Source organism: Rhinopithecus bieti, unplaced genomic scaffold (assembly GCF_001698545.2).
Source record: "Rhinopithecus bieti isolate Rb0 unplaced genomic scaffold, ASM169854v2 scaffold_51905, whole genome shotgun sequence".
Lineage (NCBI taxonomy): Eukaryota > Metazoa > Chordata > Mammalia > Primates > Cercopithecidae > Rhinopithecus > Rhinopithecus bieti.
The window spans coordinates 239,085-255,093 of record NW_016821253.1 but is presented as its reverse complement, the minus strand read 5'-3'; the positions used below and the strand labels follow the sequence as shown (position 1 = coordinate 255,093).

Sequence of the window (16,009 nt, the reverse complement as noted above, 5' to 3'; positions counted from 1 at the left end):
GAAATAAGCTGGGCCCAATGAAAGCTACAACTTGAGAGTTTTATGAATTTGTTTCCACTATTGTCTATGACTGTGATTTCAATCTGCTGACAATAAGAACGTAACTTCTTCCTGTGGTGTTATGCACATGAAACTCACCATTAGAAACATTCATTAAGGTTTGAATAAGGCCAAATCACAAGCGTAAGAAGAGCTGTCTACCATTTTAAACAGCCATCAATTAATTTTGGCAAAAACAGTCCCTTGAGAACTGTTTATTTTTAATACTTCAACGAGAAAAGCCTTTAACATGACACTCTTCAGTGTCAGGTGTCGTTTCAGTCTGGACTCCACTGGACTGGCCACATCCACATTAATGTCATGGTTATTGGTGGCACTGAGTAAGGGTCCCACCTAAAGAAATCAGTATCAAACGTGCTGAATTGTGCAAGCCGCATTTACTTCTTGCTATACAAATACTATTTATAATATAAGTGCAATATAAGATCAATTACTAAAATGTGTCAAGCAGTTAAAATATATCTTAATCTTAGTAAAGTTATAGCAATTTAAAGATACAGGCTTTACCATAAAAATGTCCCTTTTAAAGGTGGAATCTCGGCCGGGCGCGGTGGCTCAAGCCTGTAATCCCAGCACTTTGGGAGGCCGAGACGGGCGGATCACGAGGTCAGGAGATCGAGACCATCCTGGCTAACACGGTGAAACCCCGTCTCTACTAAAAAATACAAAAAAATTAGCCGGGCAAGGTGGCGGGTGCCTGTAGTCCCAGCTACTCGGGAGGCTGAGGCAGGAGAATGGCGGGAACCCGGGAGGTGGAGCTTGCAGTGAGCTGAGATCCGGCCACTGCACTCCAGCCTGGGCGACAGAGCGAGACTCCGTCTCAAAAAAAAAAAAAATAAATAAAGGTGGAATCTCTTCTCCAACTCAAATGTTCCCACTCTGGGGAAACCAATAATCACCCACTGCCATCTGCCAACACCCCACTCAAACCAGATGTTGTTCAGATCTCAATGTAATGGTGCTAGAGCTGACCATTATTATTCTTAGTATGACAATCTTCTAATGTCTATTTTCTAATGTGAAGTAATGATTACATAGAAAATAAAAGCAATATCCAGGCTCACCTTGGAGATAGTGCAGGCTCAGTTCCAGGTCATCCCAATAAAGAGATATTGCAATAAAGTAAGTCACCCAAATATTTTGGTTTCCCAATGCATACAAAAGTGATATTTACACTATAATGTGGTCGATTCAGTACACAATAGTATTACATCTGAAAAAAGTATAAACATTAATTTAAAAATGTGTTGCTAAAAATGCTAACAATGCCTTCAGTGAGTCATGATCTTTTTGCTGGTGGAGGTCTCCTCCCTGTTGATAGGTGATGAATGATCCTGGTGGTTGGGGTGGCGGTGGCAATTTCTGAAAATAAAACAAGAATAAAGTCTGTTACATAGATCGACTCTTTTTTCATAGACCATTTCCCTGTAGCATGTGATGCTGGTTGATATCATTTTACCCAGAGTAGAACTTATTTCAAAATTGGAGTCCATCTTCTCTAACCCCTGCCACTGCTTTATCAACTAAGGTTATAAAATACTCTAAATCCTTGGTGATCATTTCAACAATGTTCACAGCATCTTCACCAGAAGCAGATTCTACCGCAAGAAATCAGTTTCTTTGCACATGCATTAGAAGCAACTGATCACCTGTTAAAGTTTAAAGTTTTTATCATGAGATGGAAGCAATTCAGTTCCATCTTCAGGCTCCACTTCTAATTCTAGTTCTCTTGCTATTTTCACAACATCTGGTTACTTCTTCCATTGAAGTCTTGAATGCCTCAAAATCACCCATGAAATTTAGAACAGACTTCTTCCAAAGTCCTGTTTATGTTGATATTTTGACCTCCTCCCATGAATCATAAATGTTCTGAATGGCATCTAGAATGGTGAATTCTTTCCAGAAGGTTTTCAATTTACTTTGCCCAGCTCCATCAGAGGAATCACTATCTATGGTAGATATAGCCTAGCAAAATATATTTCTTAAATAATAGGACTGGAAAGTCAAAATTGCTCCTTGATCCATGGACTGGAGAGTGGATGATGTCTTAGTAGGCATGAGAACAACACCCATCTTCTTGTACATCCCCATCGGAGCTCATGAGGGACCAGGTGTCAATGAGCGTTAATATTTTGGAAGGAACCTTTCTGTCTCAGCAGTAGAGCTCAACAGCAGGCTGAAAATACTCACTAAACCATGCTGTAAGCAGAAGTGTTTTCATTAGGCTTTGTCGTTTTATTTATAGAGCACAGGCAGAGCAGACTTAGCATCATACTTTCAGGCCCTGGGATTTGGGGAATGGTAAATCATCACAGGCTTCAACGTAAAGTCACCAACTCCATTAGCCCCTAACAAGAGAGGCAGTCTTTCTTTTAAGCTTTCAAGCCAGGCATTGACTTCTCCTCTCTAGCTATGAAAGTCCTAGATGGCATCTTCCTCCAATAGAAGACTGTTTTGCCCACATGAAAAATCTGTTGTGTAGTGTTACTACCTTCATCAGCGATTTCAGCTGGATCCTCTGGAGAACTTGCTGCAGCTTCTCCATCAGCACTTGCTCCTTCACCTTGTACTTCTATGTTATAGAGATGGCTTCTTTCCTTAAACCTCGTGAATAAACCTCTGCCAGTTTCACACTTTCCTTACGCAGCTTCCTCACCTCTCTCAGCCTCCACAGAAATGAAAAGAATTAGGGGCCCTGCTCTGGATGAGGCTTTGGCTGAAGGGAGTGTTGTGGCTGGTTTGATCTTCTGTCCAGGCCACTCAAACTTTCCCCATAGCAGTAATCCGGCTGTTTTGCTTTCTTGCCACTCATGTGTTCACTGGAGTAGCATTCTCAATCTCTTTCAGGAACTTTTCCTTGCACTCACAACTTAGCTAACTGGTGCAGGAAGCCCAGCTCTGAGCCTATCTTGGCTTTTGACCTGCCTTCCTCACTAAGCTTAATCATTTCTAGATATGATTTAAAGTGACAAACATGAGACTCTTCCTTCCACTGAAACACTTAGACTTCATTGCTGGGTTATCAATTGGCCTAATCTTAGGCTCGGTGTGGTGGCTCATTCCTATAATCCCAGCACTTTGGGAGGCATAGGCGGGTGGATCACTTGACGTCAGGAGTTCGAAATCAGCCTGGCCAACATAGTGAAATCCCGTCTCTACTAAAAATACAAAAATTAACTGGGTGGGGTGGCACTTGCCTGTAATCCCAGCTACTCGGGAGGCTGAGGCAGGAGAATCGCTTGAACCTGGGAGTTGGAGGCTGTGGTAAGCCAAGATTGTGCCACTGTACTCCATCCTGGATGACAGAGCAAGACTCAGTCAAGAAAAAAAGAAAAATGACCTAATCTTAATATTGCTGTGTCTGTGGGAATAAGGAGGCCTGAAGAGAGGAGAGAGAGAAAATGAAATGGTTGTTCATTGGAGCACTCAGAACACACACACTTATCAGTTAAATTCGCCATCTTATACGGGTATAGTTCATGGTGCCCCAAAACAGTTACAATAGTAACATCAAAGATCACTGATCATAGATCACTATAAAACACATAATAAAAATGAAAACGTTTGAAATATTGCGAGAATTCCCAATATGTGACACAGAGACGTGAAGTGAGCATGTGAGGTGGACAAATGGCACTGATGGACTCACTGGATGCAGGGTGGCCACAAGCCTTTGATTTGTTAAAAGGAGACTATCTGTGAAGCACAATAAGGCAACATGTGGGAAACGGTGAGCATCTGTCATACATCAGCATGGCAAGGAATGTTAACACCTAACGAGGGCATGTCATGTCCCACTCAGGAGCCCAGCGTCAATGTGCAGATAGCAGGAACCAGGAGATCCTCAGGCCACTGCCCATCTTCTGAAAGCCTTTGAAAATGATCCAAGGGCATAACAGCTGCCATATGATAGTGGTAAATCGTTCATAGATGGGGGAAAAAGGTAGATCTAGAATGAATCTTTTCTGAGCACCTAAGAGGATATGGGTGGTGACAACGCACACGGTGATGGAGGTTTTATTTATTTATTTATGTATTTATTTATGTCTTTTATGATGTTGACTTTTTTTATTACACTTTAAGTTCTGGGGTACATGTGCACAACATGCAGGTTTGTTACATAGGTATACATGTGCCATGTTGGTTTCCTGCACCCATCAGCTCATTATTTACATTAGATATTTCTCCTAGTGCTATCCCTCCCCCAGCCTCCCCACCCCACCGACAGGCCCCAGTGTGTGATGTTCTCCTCCCTGTGTCCATGTGTTCTCATTGTTCATCTCCTACTTATGAGTGAGAACATGTGGTGAGTGAGAGCATGTGGTATGTGGTTTTCTGTCCCTGTTATAGTTTGCTGAGAATGATGGTTTCCAGCTTCATCCTTGTTCCTGCAAAGGACATAAACTCATCCTTTTTTATGGCTCATAGTATTCCATGGTGTATATGTGCTACATTTTCTTTCTGCAGTCTATTATTGATGGACATTTGGGTTGGTTTCAAGTCTTTGCTATTGTGAATAGTGCCACAATAAACATACATGTGCGTGTGTCTTTATAGTAGCATGATTTATAATCCTCTGGGTATATACCCAATAATGGGATTGCTGGGTCAAATAGTATTTCTAGTTCTAGATCCTTAAGGAATTGCCACACTGTCTTCCATAATGGTTGAACTAATTTACACCACCAACAGTGTAAAAGCGTTCCTATTTCTCCACATCCTCTCCAGCGTCTGTTGTTTCCTGACTTTTTAATGATCACCATTCTAACCAGCGTGAGATGATATTTCATTGTGGTTTTTATTTGCATTACTCTAATGATCAGCGACGATGAACATTTTTTCATATGTCCGTTGGTTGCATAAATGTCTTCTTTTGAGAGGTGTCTGTTCATATCCTTCTCCCACTTTTTGATGGGTTTTTTTTTTCTTGTAAATTTGTTTAAGTTATTTGTAGATTCTGGATATTAGCCCTTTATCAGAGGGATAGGTTGCAAAAATTTTCTCCCATTCTGTAGGTTGCCTGTTCACTCTGCTGATAGTTTCTTTGCTGTGCAGAAGCTCTTTAGTTTAATTAGATCACATTTGTCTATTTTGACTTTTGTTGCCATTGCTTTTGGTGTTTTAGTCATGAAGTCTTTGTCCATGCCTATGAACTGAATGGTATTGCCTAGGTTTTCTTCCAAGGTTTTTATGGTTTTAGGTCTTACATTTAAGTCTTTAATCCATCCTGAGTTAATTTTTGTATAAGGTGTAAGGAAGGGGTCCAGCTTCAGCCCTCTACATATGGCTAGCCAGTTTTCCCAGCACCATTTATTAAATAGGGAATCCTTTTCCCGTTGCTTGTTTTTGTCAGGTTTGTCAAAGATCAGATGGTTGTAGATGTGTGGTGTTATTTCTGAGGCCTCTGTTCTGTTCCATTGGTCTATATATCTGTTTTGGTACCAGTACCATGCTGTTTTGGTTACTGTAGCCTTATAGTATAGTTTGAAGTCAGGTAACATGATGCCTCCAGCTTTGTTCTTTTTGCTTAGGATTGTCTTGGCTATGTGGGCTCTTTTTGGTTCCATATGAAATTTAAAGTAGTTTTTTCCAATTCTTTGAAGAAAGTCAATGGTAGCTTGATGGGGATAGCACTGAATCTATAAATTACTTTGGACAGTATGGCCATTTTCATGATATTGATTCATTCTAACATAACATGAGCATGGAATATTTTTCCATTTGTTTGTGTCCTCTTTTATTTTGTTGAGCAGTGGTTTGTAGTTCTCCTTGAAGAGGTCCTTCACATCCCTTGTAAGTTGGATTCCTAGGTATTTTATTCTCTTTGTAGCAATTGCGAATGGGAGTTCACTCATGATTCGGCTCTCTGTTTGTCTGTTATTGGTGTATAGGAATGCTTGTGATTTTTGCACATTGATTTTGTATCCTGAGACTTTGCTGAAGTTGCTATCAGCTTAAGGAGATTTTAAGCTGAGAAGATGGGGTTTTCTAAATATATAATCATGTCAGTGACAGAGGTTTTAAACCTGTGAGCTGGGGGAGGGAGTGCACCGCTGAAAGCCAGGCCTGTTGAGGGCGTCGGCAGAGCAGAAATATTGCTGCTGATGCCTCAAAACTGTAAAGAAAGAAGGCGAATTTCCATTTGAATATATATAGAGAGAAATACATGAAATACATCTGACGCATTGTATTGATTTTTGAGCATTCAGCAGCAGAGCCTGGGAGTCACTACTGATGGGGGCCCCAGATTCTGTGAAAGCAGAGATGACAACTAAATGGGACCCAAATTCCTGAGTCAGAACGAGGGTGGCACATGCATTGTGACACTCTGAATGAAGCTGTAATCACTGCTTCACCATGACAGGTTCTAAGACAACAAAAACCCAAAATGTTACCACATAAACACAGTCCCTGAAACATGGGATTTTGAAAGGAAAACCAGGAGTGTATTTGGTCAAAGTCAACTAAATTATGAACAGCACGAAAAAAATAACATAGCCAGTTGCTTAGTTTATAGAGACAATTATATTTACTAATTGATTCAATCCTTCAAAAAGACCTACACACTAAAAAGAAAGGGAAAGTAGCCCCACTTTGCTCATGAGGAGATTAAAAGCCCAGAGCCACAGGCACTGGCTGTGGCCACAGTGAGTGTCGGAGTAGGAGTCAAAAATCAGCTGCCCCTGCTTGGTCTCCTCTGACTCAAAGCCTTTCCTTAACTCTTACACACGACTGATGGGAGTGTAAACTGGTACAGCCACTTAAAAGCTAAAACTGAGAACAGAACCTCTATATGGTCCAACGAACCTCCTACTGAATGTTTATCAAAGGGGAGGGAAATCTCAATATGAAAGGGATGTCTGCACCCCCCCAATTATTGCAGCACTATTCACAACAGCCACAATGCAGATTCAATCCAAGTTGACAGCAACAGCAGGTGAATACAGAGGAAATGTGGCAAAATACACACTGGAATACTACTCAGCCTTAAAAAGAAGAAAATCATGTCATTTGCAACAACACGGGTGAACCTGGAGGACATCGTGCTAAGTGAAATAAGCCAGACACAGAAAGAAAAACACCGCATGGCCTCACTTACATGTGGAAGCTAAAGAAGAGCTCACAGACGTGGTGAATGGAACAGTGGTTACAGGAGACAGTGAGGGAGTGGGGTGCTGGCGGGGGGAGCTTGGTTAACACGAACAAACCTACAATTACAAAGGAAGAAGTTCTCGTCTCCTCAGAGGGTAATTGACTGTATTTTCAAGCAGCAGAAGAGAGGATTTTGAATGCTGTCAACACAAAGAAACGAGAACTGAGGTGATGGATATGCTAATTAGACTGATTTGATGATTACACATCGTACACATGCACCAATATTTCACACTGTACCCCATAAATATGTACAATTATTACATGTCAATTTAAAAAATCCATGGGAACAAAAAGTAGAGTTGCTTTTGCCAGAGTTTTGGGGAAGAGAGAAATGATGAGCTAGTGTTTAACAGGTCCAGAGATTCTGGTCAGCATGATGGAAAGTTCTGGAATTGAACAGTGATGATGATGGTTGTACAAAATTGTGAATTTACCTGATGCCACAGGGCTGCACTCTTAAAATGGTAAAAATGGTAAGTTTTATGTTGCATATGTTTTATCACAATTAAAAATAAAATAGTACATGCATTCATTTTGAGAGAAAACAAAAGTCTCCTTCTTCACTTTGAAGGTGTCAACTCCCAGCCCATAAGGACAAAGAGAAAACCTCAGAGTCATGTCTGATTTATACTGAGAACAAATTGAAGAAAGTAATTTATATTATGAAGAGTAAACTTACGGAACTCATTGCCGAAAGAGGAGGTACAGACATAAAAATATCCAAAGACATCTACGAGAAATTGTTCATTTATTGACAGCAGCCTAACAGAACATGGAGCACGATCAGGTTTTGAGTCACCCTGAGGTTCGCATCACAGCACACAAGCAGCTTTTTGTCCCACTGCCACTGTGCCCCAGTGCGTTTCTGAGGACAGGAATGAGGAACTGGATGTATCTGCAGATCCTCCCCATAGCAAAAACGCTGCACCTTGCACACACCTGGGTCCCTGCTGTGTCCAGCCCCAACCTGTGCACAGTGAGGACAACATACCTGGTGATCAGGACAGGGTCAACCCTGAGATGCCCAGTGCCTAACTGTGCACAGCGAGGAGAGTACACCTGGTTGTAAACACAAGGTCACTCCTGAGATGCCCAGTGGTTTTACATGGTGAGGGCAGCACACCTGGTTCTCAGCACATGGTCACCTCTGAAATGCCCAGTACTTGCACGTTGTGAGGGAATCACACCGGCTGTCAGCATGGCGTCACCTCTGAGATGCCCTCCCGTTCACATGTGTAGCAACAAAAAATGTCTGGCTTAACAAGTATCATTCTCAGCTCCCAGACAAAGCAGAATAGGGTGTTGTGCTCATATTTAAAGCTTTATTTTGTATTGTGTCTGTTTTTATAAATTGTCTGTTTCTTTTTTCACGTTGGTAAAAATTACATCTTCAATAAGCCAAGTAATAGGAACTTACTTTGCTCACCACAGTGCCTGCTCCGCCTCAAACTATGCTCAGGATGTGGCCAGCACGTGGTCAGTTTTTGCTGAATGGAGGGAAGAATTAACTTTTGGAGGCTACACATGGTCCCAAGCTCAAGGCTATGTTTTCAACGGTCCTTTTAAATGCTCTTACAGAAATGTTCATACTGGGAATGCCAATGTCAGGATGAAACAGGTGATTTCTATAAAAGATGATTCTCTTAGGAAACCAAGACTTTCTCTACTCTCCATCCTCATCTCCATGCCCCAGTTCTGAGCCTCCTCCTTTTTTCGCCTGCATCAACTACAAATGTGGCTGTGTCCATGCCGAGGTTTCGATTCAAATACCATGTCCTCAGAGATGATTCTAAAACCACCTTATCAGATGCAGGTCCCCTCCACCCTCACCATCTTATCTCTATCTCAGCATTTGTTTCTCTCCTTCTTCCCTCTTTCTTCCATGCTCTTTTTATAACTTCCTACTATTCCATATAGTTACCTGTTTGCTGGTGTTTATCTTCTGAAGCAAGAAAACCATGCAGGAGGGACTGTCACACCTGCAGCACCTGGTGCAGTGCTGGACGTGGGGGACACTTTTCATCTCTCTGCTTAGCAACAGCATCTGACGGAAGGAGGGAAGGTCAGAAAGCCCCTGGCTTGCCTGTCTGCCCACTGGGGAGGGTGGGCAGAGGCAGGCAGGACTGGTCTGTCTACCCACGGCCCCAAACTCTTTTCCTCCATCATCCATAGCTACCTCCATAAAACACAGATCTGATCATGTTGGTCCCCTGCTCAAGGCTTGTCAATCATTTCCCACCGCCTGCAGGACGAAGTTCAGAGTACTGCAAGTGGCATTGAGAATGGCCTCTTCTCCCCTTGTCTCTCCTACACTCTGCTCCGGAAGGGTCCCTCACACATTCCAAGCGCGCTGGGACCCGGCACCTTGGCTACTTTACATGTGCCTTCCCTGCCCCCTTCATCCATAAACCAGCCTCAAGGGAGTGGCTCCCACCCTACACTCAGCCCAGTCTCCAGGAGCACACAACACATGGGACACACTGCACCAAACAATGCCGGTTTCTTGTGGACAGAATTTCTCCCTCTGTCCCCTGAGCACCTGAGGACCCAAGCAATGGCCATGGGATGTGTGAGTGAATCAAAGCTTCTTAGCACGAATTCTCCCTTCCTTCCTGGAGGTGCAGACTGTTTCTGTTTGATGTCCATTTCCAAGCATGTCCAACCTGTGGCCCACGGGTCACATGCAGCCCAGGATAGCTTTGAATGTACCCAACAGGAATTTGTAAACTTTCTTAAAACATGGCATTTCTTTGGTGATTTTTAAAAAATCTTATCAGCTATTGTTAGTGTTAGTGTATTTTACATGTGGCCCAAGACAATTTTTCTTCTTCCAGTGTAGCCCAGGTAAGCCAAAAGGTTGGGCATCTCTGCCTCCGTTTTTTCCCGGGACCAGCAACTGGCCTGCATTATACTGGTGCTGCCTATCTGCTGTGGTCTCAGTGTCTGTGTCTCCCCAAAGTGCTTGTGCTAAAACCTAATCCCAAGAGTGATGGTGTCAGGAGGTGGGGCCTTTGGGAGGTAATGGGGTCCTGAGGGTGGAGCCTGATTAATGGGATTAGTGTCCTTGAAAAAGGGACCCCAGAGAGTTCCCTTGCACCTTCCACCAAGTGAGGACTCGGTGAGAAAGCTCCATCTATGAAGAAGGCGGGCCCAACGTGAGGACTCGGAGAGAAAGCGCCATCAGTGAGGAGGGTGGGCCTCGGAGAGAAAGCGCCACCGGTGAGGAGGACGGGCCCCACGTGAGGACTCAGTGAGAAAGCGCCACCGGTGAGGAGGACGGGCCCCACGTGAGGACTCAGTGAGAAAGCGCCACCGGTGAGGAGGACGGGCCCTCACCAAACACCCAGTCTGCCTTGATACTGGACTTCCAGCCTGCGGAACTGAGGAATATGTTCCTGTTGTTTATAAGCTACCTGTGTATGATATATTGTTCTAGGAGCACACATGGACTAAGACAGTGTCTCAAGCACTCTGCCTAATGGACTGCATTATAATAGTGGCAAAAATATCAGAGAAAGCAGTCTTGAAATGTCCCCATGGTTTTAGGGAAGGGTCAGTTGAGCAAAACATACACTGTTCTTAACTAGGGCTATGGATTCATAGCCCTAGTACATCCCAGCCAGCCACACTTATATACCATCCTAACAGCACAGGTACCATGCCCCAGGCAGCAGCAGGGGCCCTCACGCACAGGTTTGAATCCTACTCCACTGGACTGAGCCCTCACCCACTGTTCTGAGTGCTGGTCACATGGAAACTTACTAATTCAGGATATTTCAGTCCACTTCTAACTATAGATTTTCTATGCAGCTGTGAACAAGTCACCAAATTCTGATGCCCCAGACGTTCTCCAGGATTGGATAATGCTCTTTTTCATGCCATATTGTAAGGGACAAAATACAGGAAAAAAATAGACCATTATGACAGCAGACACTCTGAAAGGCAGTAATAGCAATAATTGATCAGTTACAAGACATTTAAACTACACTAAAAAGTTAACATACTTTACCTTATTCAATGTTTATAAAACCTCTGAGGTTGTACATACTCCTGTCATTTTAGACATGAAGAAACTGGGCTCAAAGAAGTTGTCTTGCCCAAGTTCACACATATGTGAGCAGGAATCAGAACCTGAGCCCATTTCTGTGACTTTGAAGCCCACATCCTTTGCACTCTGCTGTGCTGTGTTCTTGAAAGAAAGTGGAGTTCAGGGGAGGTGACTCTCCATCTGTTCCTCCCACCCCCTTCCTACAGCCCCATCTTCCCAGCAGATCCAAGAGGTTCTGGTGCCTCCTCCTCAGGAGTTTGCAGATGCAGTTCCCTCTATCCAGGAGGCACCCCCATCACTGTGGTTAGCTTATCCTAGAAACAAACAAAAACATACTTTGGTAGGTGGTGCCTTTATGACACTTTGGATGTCTCTGCGATGAACCTAGATCATTGTGTGTGTCACTTCTGATCAGGATATTTGCTTTCCTGCAGAAAACAGATGGAATGCAGATATATCACTGTTGTTACTCAGCATCTATGAATATAGTTTGTTGAAATATTGTCATAGATGAGTTTGACTGTTGATGTAGCCTTTATACCAAATAAAAGGGTTTTTTTTTTTAATATGTTGATGATGGGTGTGTTCTTTCAAATTTATTCTTACTGCTTTCATCAAAAGATGTCAGATTGGTGCCTCCAAATGGCAAGTAAGCATCACAGTGTTTTTAGATTTTAGAACTAAAATTCAGTTTAAAGGAACAAGGTAAAGTCCATACTTCCTTTAAGCCTTTCCCCATGAAAAGTCCTCTTTATCTTGGCCATGGAACAATAAATTTTTTAAAAAAGCAAAGCAGCCATGCTATCTTATCCCAACCCTTTAAATAAAACTTTCACCTGATTTCTGCATAGCAGCGTGCATTTGCAGACGCAAAAGTGGTGTCGAAGAATGGGACGGCAGTAGATGACCATGTTTTTGGAATCATCTTCCTCCCTGAAGGGGAGAAGCGTTACACAGAATGCTGCACTTCATTGATCTAGAATAAGCTGCAGATATCATGCATACATTTTCACTTATAAGAGTCTATATTTATTACATTTATACTAGGAAAATTAATCCTGTTAGAAAGCTTGTCTTCCTAAACGCTTTAAACACTGTTTAGTACGTGCCTGGCATACTAATAGCATTTTGATAGCTTAAAAAAAAACAGAATTGGTAAATATTAAAGAGTAAGCAATATTTGTTTATAGTACATGATGCTATCCTTTATGAAAGGTGATTATTTTATTCTACAATATGAACTTTAGATTGTTAAATGATTGACATAATGACTGAAAAATATAACAATTCATCTTAAAGCATGTGGTTAATACATACGTATTTTAGAAGTCTTTGAAGGCAGCTAATATTCATCTAAAATTAAATACGTACCCACTGGATGAAGAAAAAAATGACTGCAGTCAAAACACCAGAACTTTTTGGGAGGCCGAGGCAGGCAGATCATGAGTTCAGGAGATCGAGATCATCCTGGCTAACACGGTGAGACCCCGTCTCAACTAAAAATACAAAAATATTAGCCGGGTGTGGTGGCAGGCGCCTGTAGTCCCAGCTACTCCGGAGGCTGAGGCAGGAGAATGATGTGAACCCGGGAGGTGGAGCTTGCAGTGAGCTGAGATGGCGCCACTGCACTCCAGCCTGGGAGACAGCCAGACTCAGTCGCAAACAAAACAAAACAAAACATCAGAACTTTAACCTGTTTATGAATTGAATAACTCAGGCCAGGGCGCGGGCTCAGCCTGTAATCCCAGCACTTGGAGATCCCGAGACGGGCGGGAATCCATGAGTCAGGAGATCGAGACATCCTGGCTAACATGGGAGAACCCGTCTCTACTAAAAAAAAAAAAAAAAAAAAAATACAAAAATTAGCCGGGCGAGGTGGCGGGCGCCTGAGTCCCAGCTACCTCGGAGGCTGAGCGGAGAATGGCGTAACCGGATCGAGCTTGCAGCTGAGCTGAGATCCGGCCCCTGCCTCCAGCCCTGGCGACAGAGCGAGACTCGTCTCAAAAAAAAAAAAAAAGAAAAAGAAAAAAAATAACTCACCATCTCATGGACCTTATACATAGTACTCTTAGAGTAGATTAAAATACAGGTTTTATTTTTTTCTCTGCTTGGTTTTCTTCCTATGATCCAACACAGTTTTCTCAAAAGATAACCAACTAAATCAAATCTAGAAAAAAACTTTTTTCCAGTAATCCTAGAACATAGTTTGTTGCTAATTTTGCCTCTTTTCTTTTTGGCTTCCTGGACCCTTGACAGTAGAATGTTGTTCACGTTCTAAAGGAAGGAATTAAATGATTTAATATGAACATATCACCTCTTCTTGTCTGCAAATAGATGGTGAAACTCATAGTGATGATCTCAAGTGAATTATCTTCAGCTTTTTGTAGGGAACACGGCATCTTGTTTTAAGACTTGTTTTGGTAATAATTTTAGTATTATGTAATTTTAGAGTTTGGAGACCAACTAGCCCAATCACCTCATTTTACACAAAAAGTAGAGGAGAGACTAAGCGATTTGTTAAATACAGCTTCATATGTTCATCTGCACTGGGATGCTTTACTTTGCATTAACCGGCATAGCCAATGGATTTAGCAGATCAGACTGTACTGACACAACACAGCTGATTCTTGAACAACACGGGTTTGAAGGGGTCCACTTACAGATTTTTTTTTCAAACGTGGGTCGAAAACACAGCAGCTGGAGGATGCGAAACGCACGCAGAGGGAGGGCAACTTTCCGTATTTGCGTGTTCCACAGGCCCATTGTGGGACCTGAATGTGCCTGGATTTCGGTATCTGCTGGAACGAGTCTCACGCTATACCAAGGGATGACTGCACACGTATTTCTGGTGACTGGAGAACTCCAAGGGGTTCATCTTGACAATACCATTAACTTAAAAGTTCAATAAAGATGAACAAATCAGTGGTACACTCTAAGTTTGTTAAAATCTGTAAAATTTGTTTCTGTAATATAAAATGAGCAGCACCTAGATAATTTTAGCACAGAACTTTGTAAAAACAAATGAACACATAAATTGCCTGACTCTTAATTGTAAGACCTCATTAATCCAAAGACCAACCAAGCATCAGCTCTGCTGCTGTTGATTATCCACCAAACCTCTGCTGAGCTGGGCAAAAGTCTTGGCCCACACTTGGATGTGGCTCGTTCAAGGAATCCATTTGTCCCAATAAAAACTGCAAAAGAAAAGAGATAATATTAATTACTAGCAAGGCTTCCTCGGTAGGTAGAATTTGTGTGTGTGTTGGGGGGGGGGGAAGATCCTACTGGTATTTTATAGAAGAAATTTAGCTTTTGATTGTATAAAATACTATTCTAATAGAGTCTACGTAAATTTAAAATACGTGAAAATGTGTTTTCTTCTTTTTACCATACAAAGCTTTTTGAAAAACTGTCTTACACCAAGCTATTTTACAACAGTAAAATCTTCTCATGGTTCTATTTTTCTGGGAACTGCGGTGTCCACCAGCCTGTGGGCCCTGCGAGCAGGACAGGGAGCAGGGCCGGGGAGGGCCGGTTCCATCGCCAGGCGTCGCTCTCGCCAGTGGAACTCAAGTGTCTAAAGGGAAAGGGAGAGAGGAAAAATGCCTCCTTTTAAGTGCCTAAGGTCTGTTTGACATAAAATTTTACTTTTTTTCTGAGTGCATTTTAGCAGAAATGTTCACATTTCAGTCATGTTGCTTGCAAAAGAAAAGAAGAAAAGCCTCGCTGTGAAATCAAACCATCTGTTTTTAAAGGGAGTGGAGAGAACGCACATCCCAAGGGCGTGGGGCGGGGTCCTGAACAGGCATATTTCATATCTTCCCTCTCCACGCTGCCTCCTTGCCCAGTTCTGCCGGACACTTTCTCCTAAGGAAACAGACCCGGTGCAGGGGGGAGAGAAAGGACGCGGAGACGGGCGCAGACGGGGCCTCGCCGAGAGCTCAGGGGACCGGGGCGCGCAGCCTCCAGCCCGCACCGCCCGCGCGCACGTGCGCCTGGGCCAGCACCTTCCCGCCGCGGTCCCGCGGCTGCCGCGATCCTGGTGCAGGCCTTTAATTCTCGCCCACTCCGCCTCTCTGATTGTACTCAGAACACCTTTCCCAACCAGATCGCGGACTTGGAAGACGTCCAGCTCTTGCCCAGAAAGCACCAATCGAATGGGAAAGTGCGCAACGGATGGATAATACATTTTACAAGAATAAAACAAAAGAGGCAAATTGCTGAACTTTCACAGATGTGCCGGGCTTCAGCCAAAGAGCCAAACTTTCTAAAAGACGAGCCCGGGAGGCAAGTGCCCTCCTGTGGGCTTTCCCTGCCGGGGCGCGAGGTACCTGCCGGCCGAGGGTCCAGCGCAGAGGAGCGCGCAGGCGGCGCGGTCCCTGCGGGGGAGGGACCTTCGCTAGTCCTGTCGCGGGGGGTCTGGGGAGGCGGTGCAAGCCCGCCCCGCTCGCCCAGCTCCTGCCTCCTGGCCACCCCGCTTCGGGGACCCGGGCTTGGGGACCCGAACCTGGGGACTGGGCTCGGGCGGGGCAGACCCCTCGGGGTCCCGAGAGCGCATCCCTCCAAAACGGATGGACTCTAATTGACTTATTAAATGTCGAAGCAATCGGGCAGCTCCCTTTTTAATAGCCCAAGATCTACATTTAGACAAAAACAGAACCGAGTTCCTGGTAAAGGCGTTTCTTCTCATCCTGTCACAAGTGACAGGAACGGAGGGAAACAGGCTGGGAAAGGGGCGGGGGGAGG

General features: G+C 43.6%; 1 protein-coding gene across 7 annotated transcripts; it reads right to left on the bottom strand.

The window, feature by feature from the left end:
• Positions 1 to 883: 883 nt before the first annotated feature.
• LOC108520795 (uncharacterized) lies at positions 884 to 14,604 on the bottom strand. Of its 7 annotated transcripts, XR_001883012.1 has the most exons (6): positions 13,924 to 14,604; positions 12,100 to 12,196; positions 10,978 to 11,691; positions 9,137 to 9,259; positions 7,160 to 7,352; positions 5,997 to 6,175 (listed from the first exon to the last, which is right to left on the bottom strand). XR_001883012.1 is itself a non-coding variant. In XM_017860304.1 (4 exons), the coding sequence occupies exons 1-4, from the start codon at positions 14,024 to 14,026 to the stop codon at positions 1,340 to 1,342; spliced, it is 375 nt and encodes a 124-aa protein (XP_017715793.1). In that variant the 5' UTR covers positions 14,027 to 14,604; the 3' UTR covers positions 884 to 1,339. The 7 variants fall into 7 exon arrangements, 1 of the variants encoding a protein (XP_017715793.1); XR_001883013.1 differs by lacking the exons at positions 5,997 to 6,175; positions 7,160 to 7,352 and adding an exon at positions 884 to 1,422; XR_001883015.1 differs by lacking the exons at positions 5,997 to 6,175; positions 7,160 to 7,352 and adding an exon at positions 7,954 to 8,702.
• Positions 14,605 to 16,009: the final 1,405 nt, after the last annotated feature.

What these genes read in the sequence shown, in the direction of transcription:
- LOC108520795 (XM_017860304.1), bottom strand. Translation starts at nt 14,026, where the DNA reads ATGGGCCTGTGGAACACGCAAATACGGAAAGTTGCCCTCCCTCTGCGT. An exon ending in CACGTTTGAAAAAAAAATCT is followed by an intron (nt 12,197 to 13,923) that starts GTAAGTGGACCC and finishes TCTCCCCTTCAG; the next exon opens with GGAGGAAGATGATTCCAAAA. An exon ending in TAAAGGCACCACCTACCAAA is followed by an intron (nt 1,423 to 11,599) that starts GTATGTTTTTGT and finishes TTTTATTTTCAG; the next exon opens with AAATTGCCACCGCCACCCCA.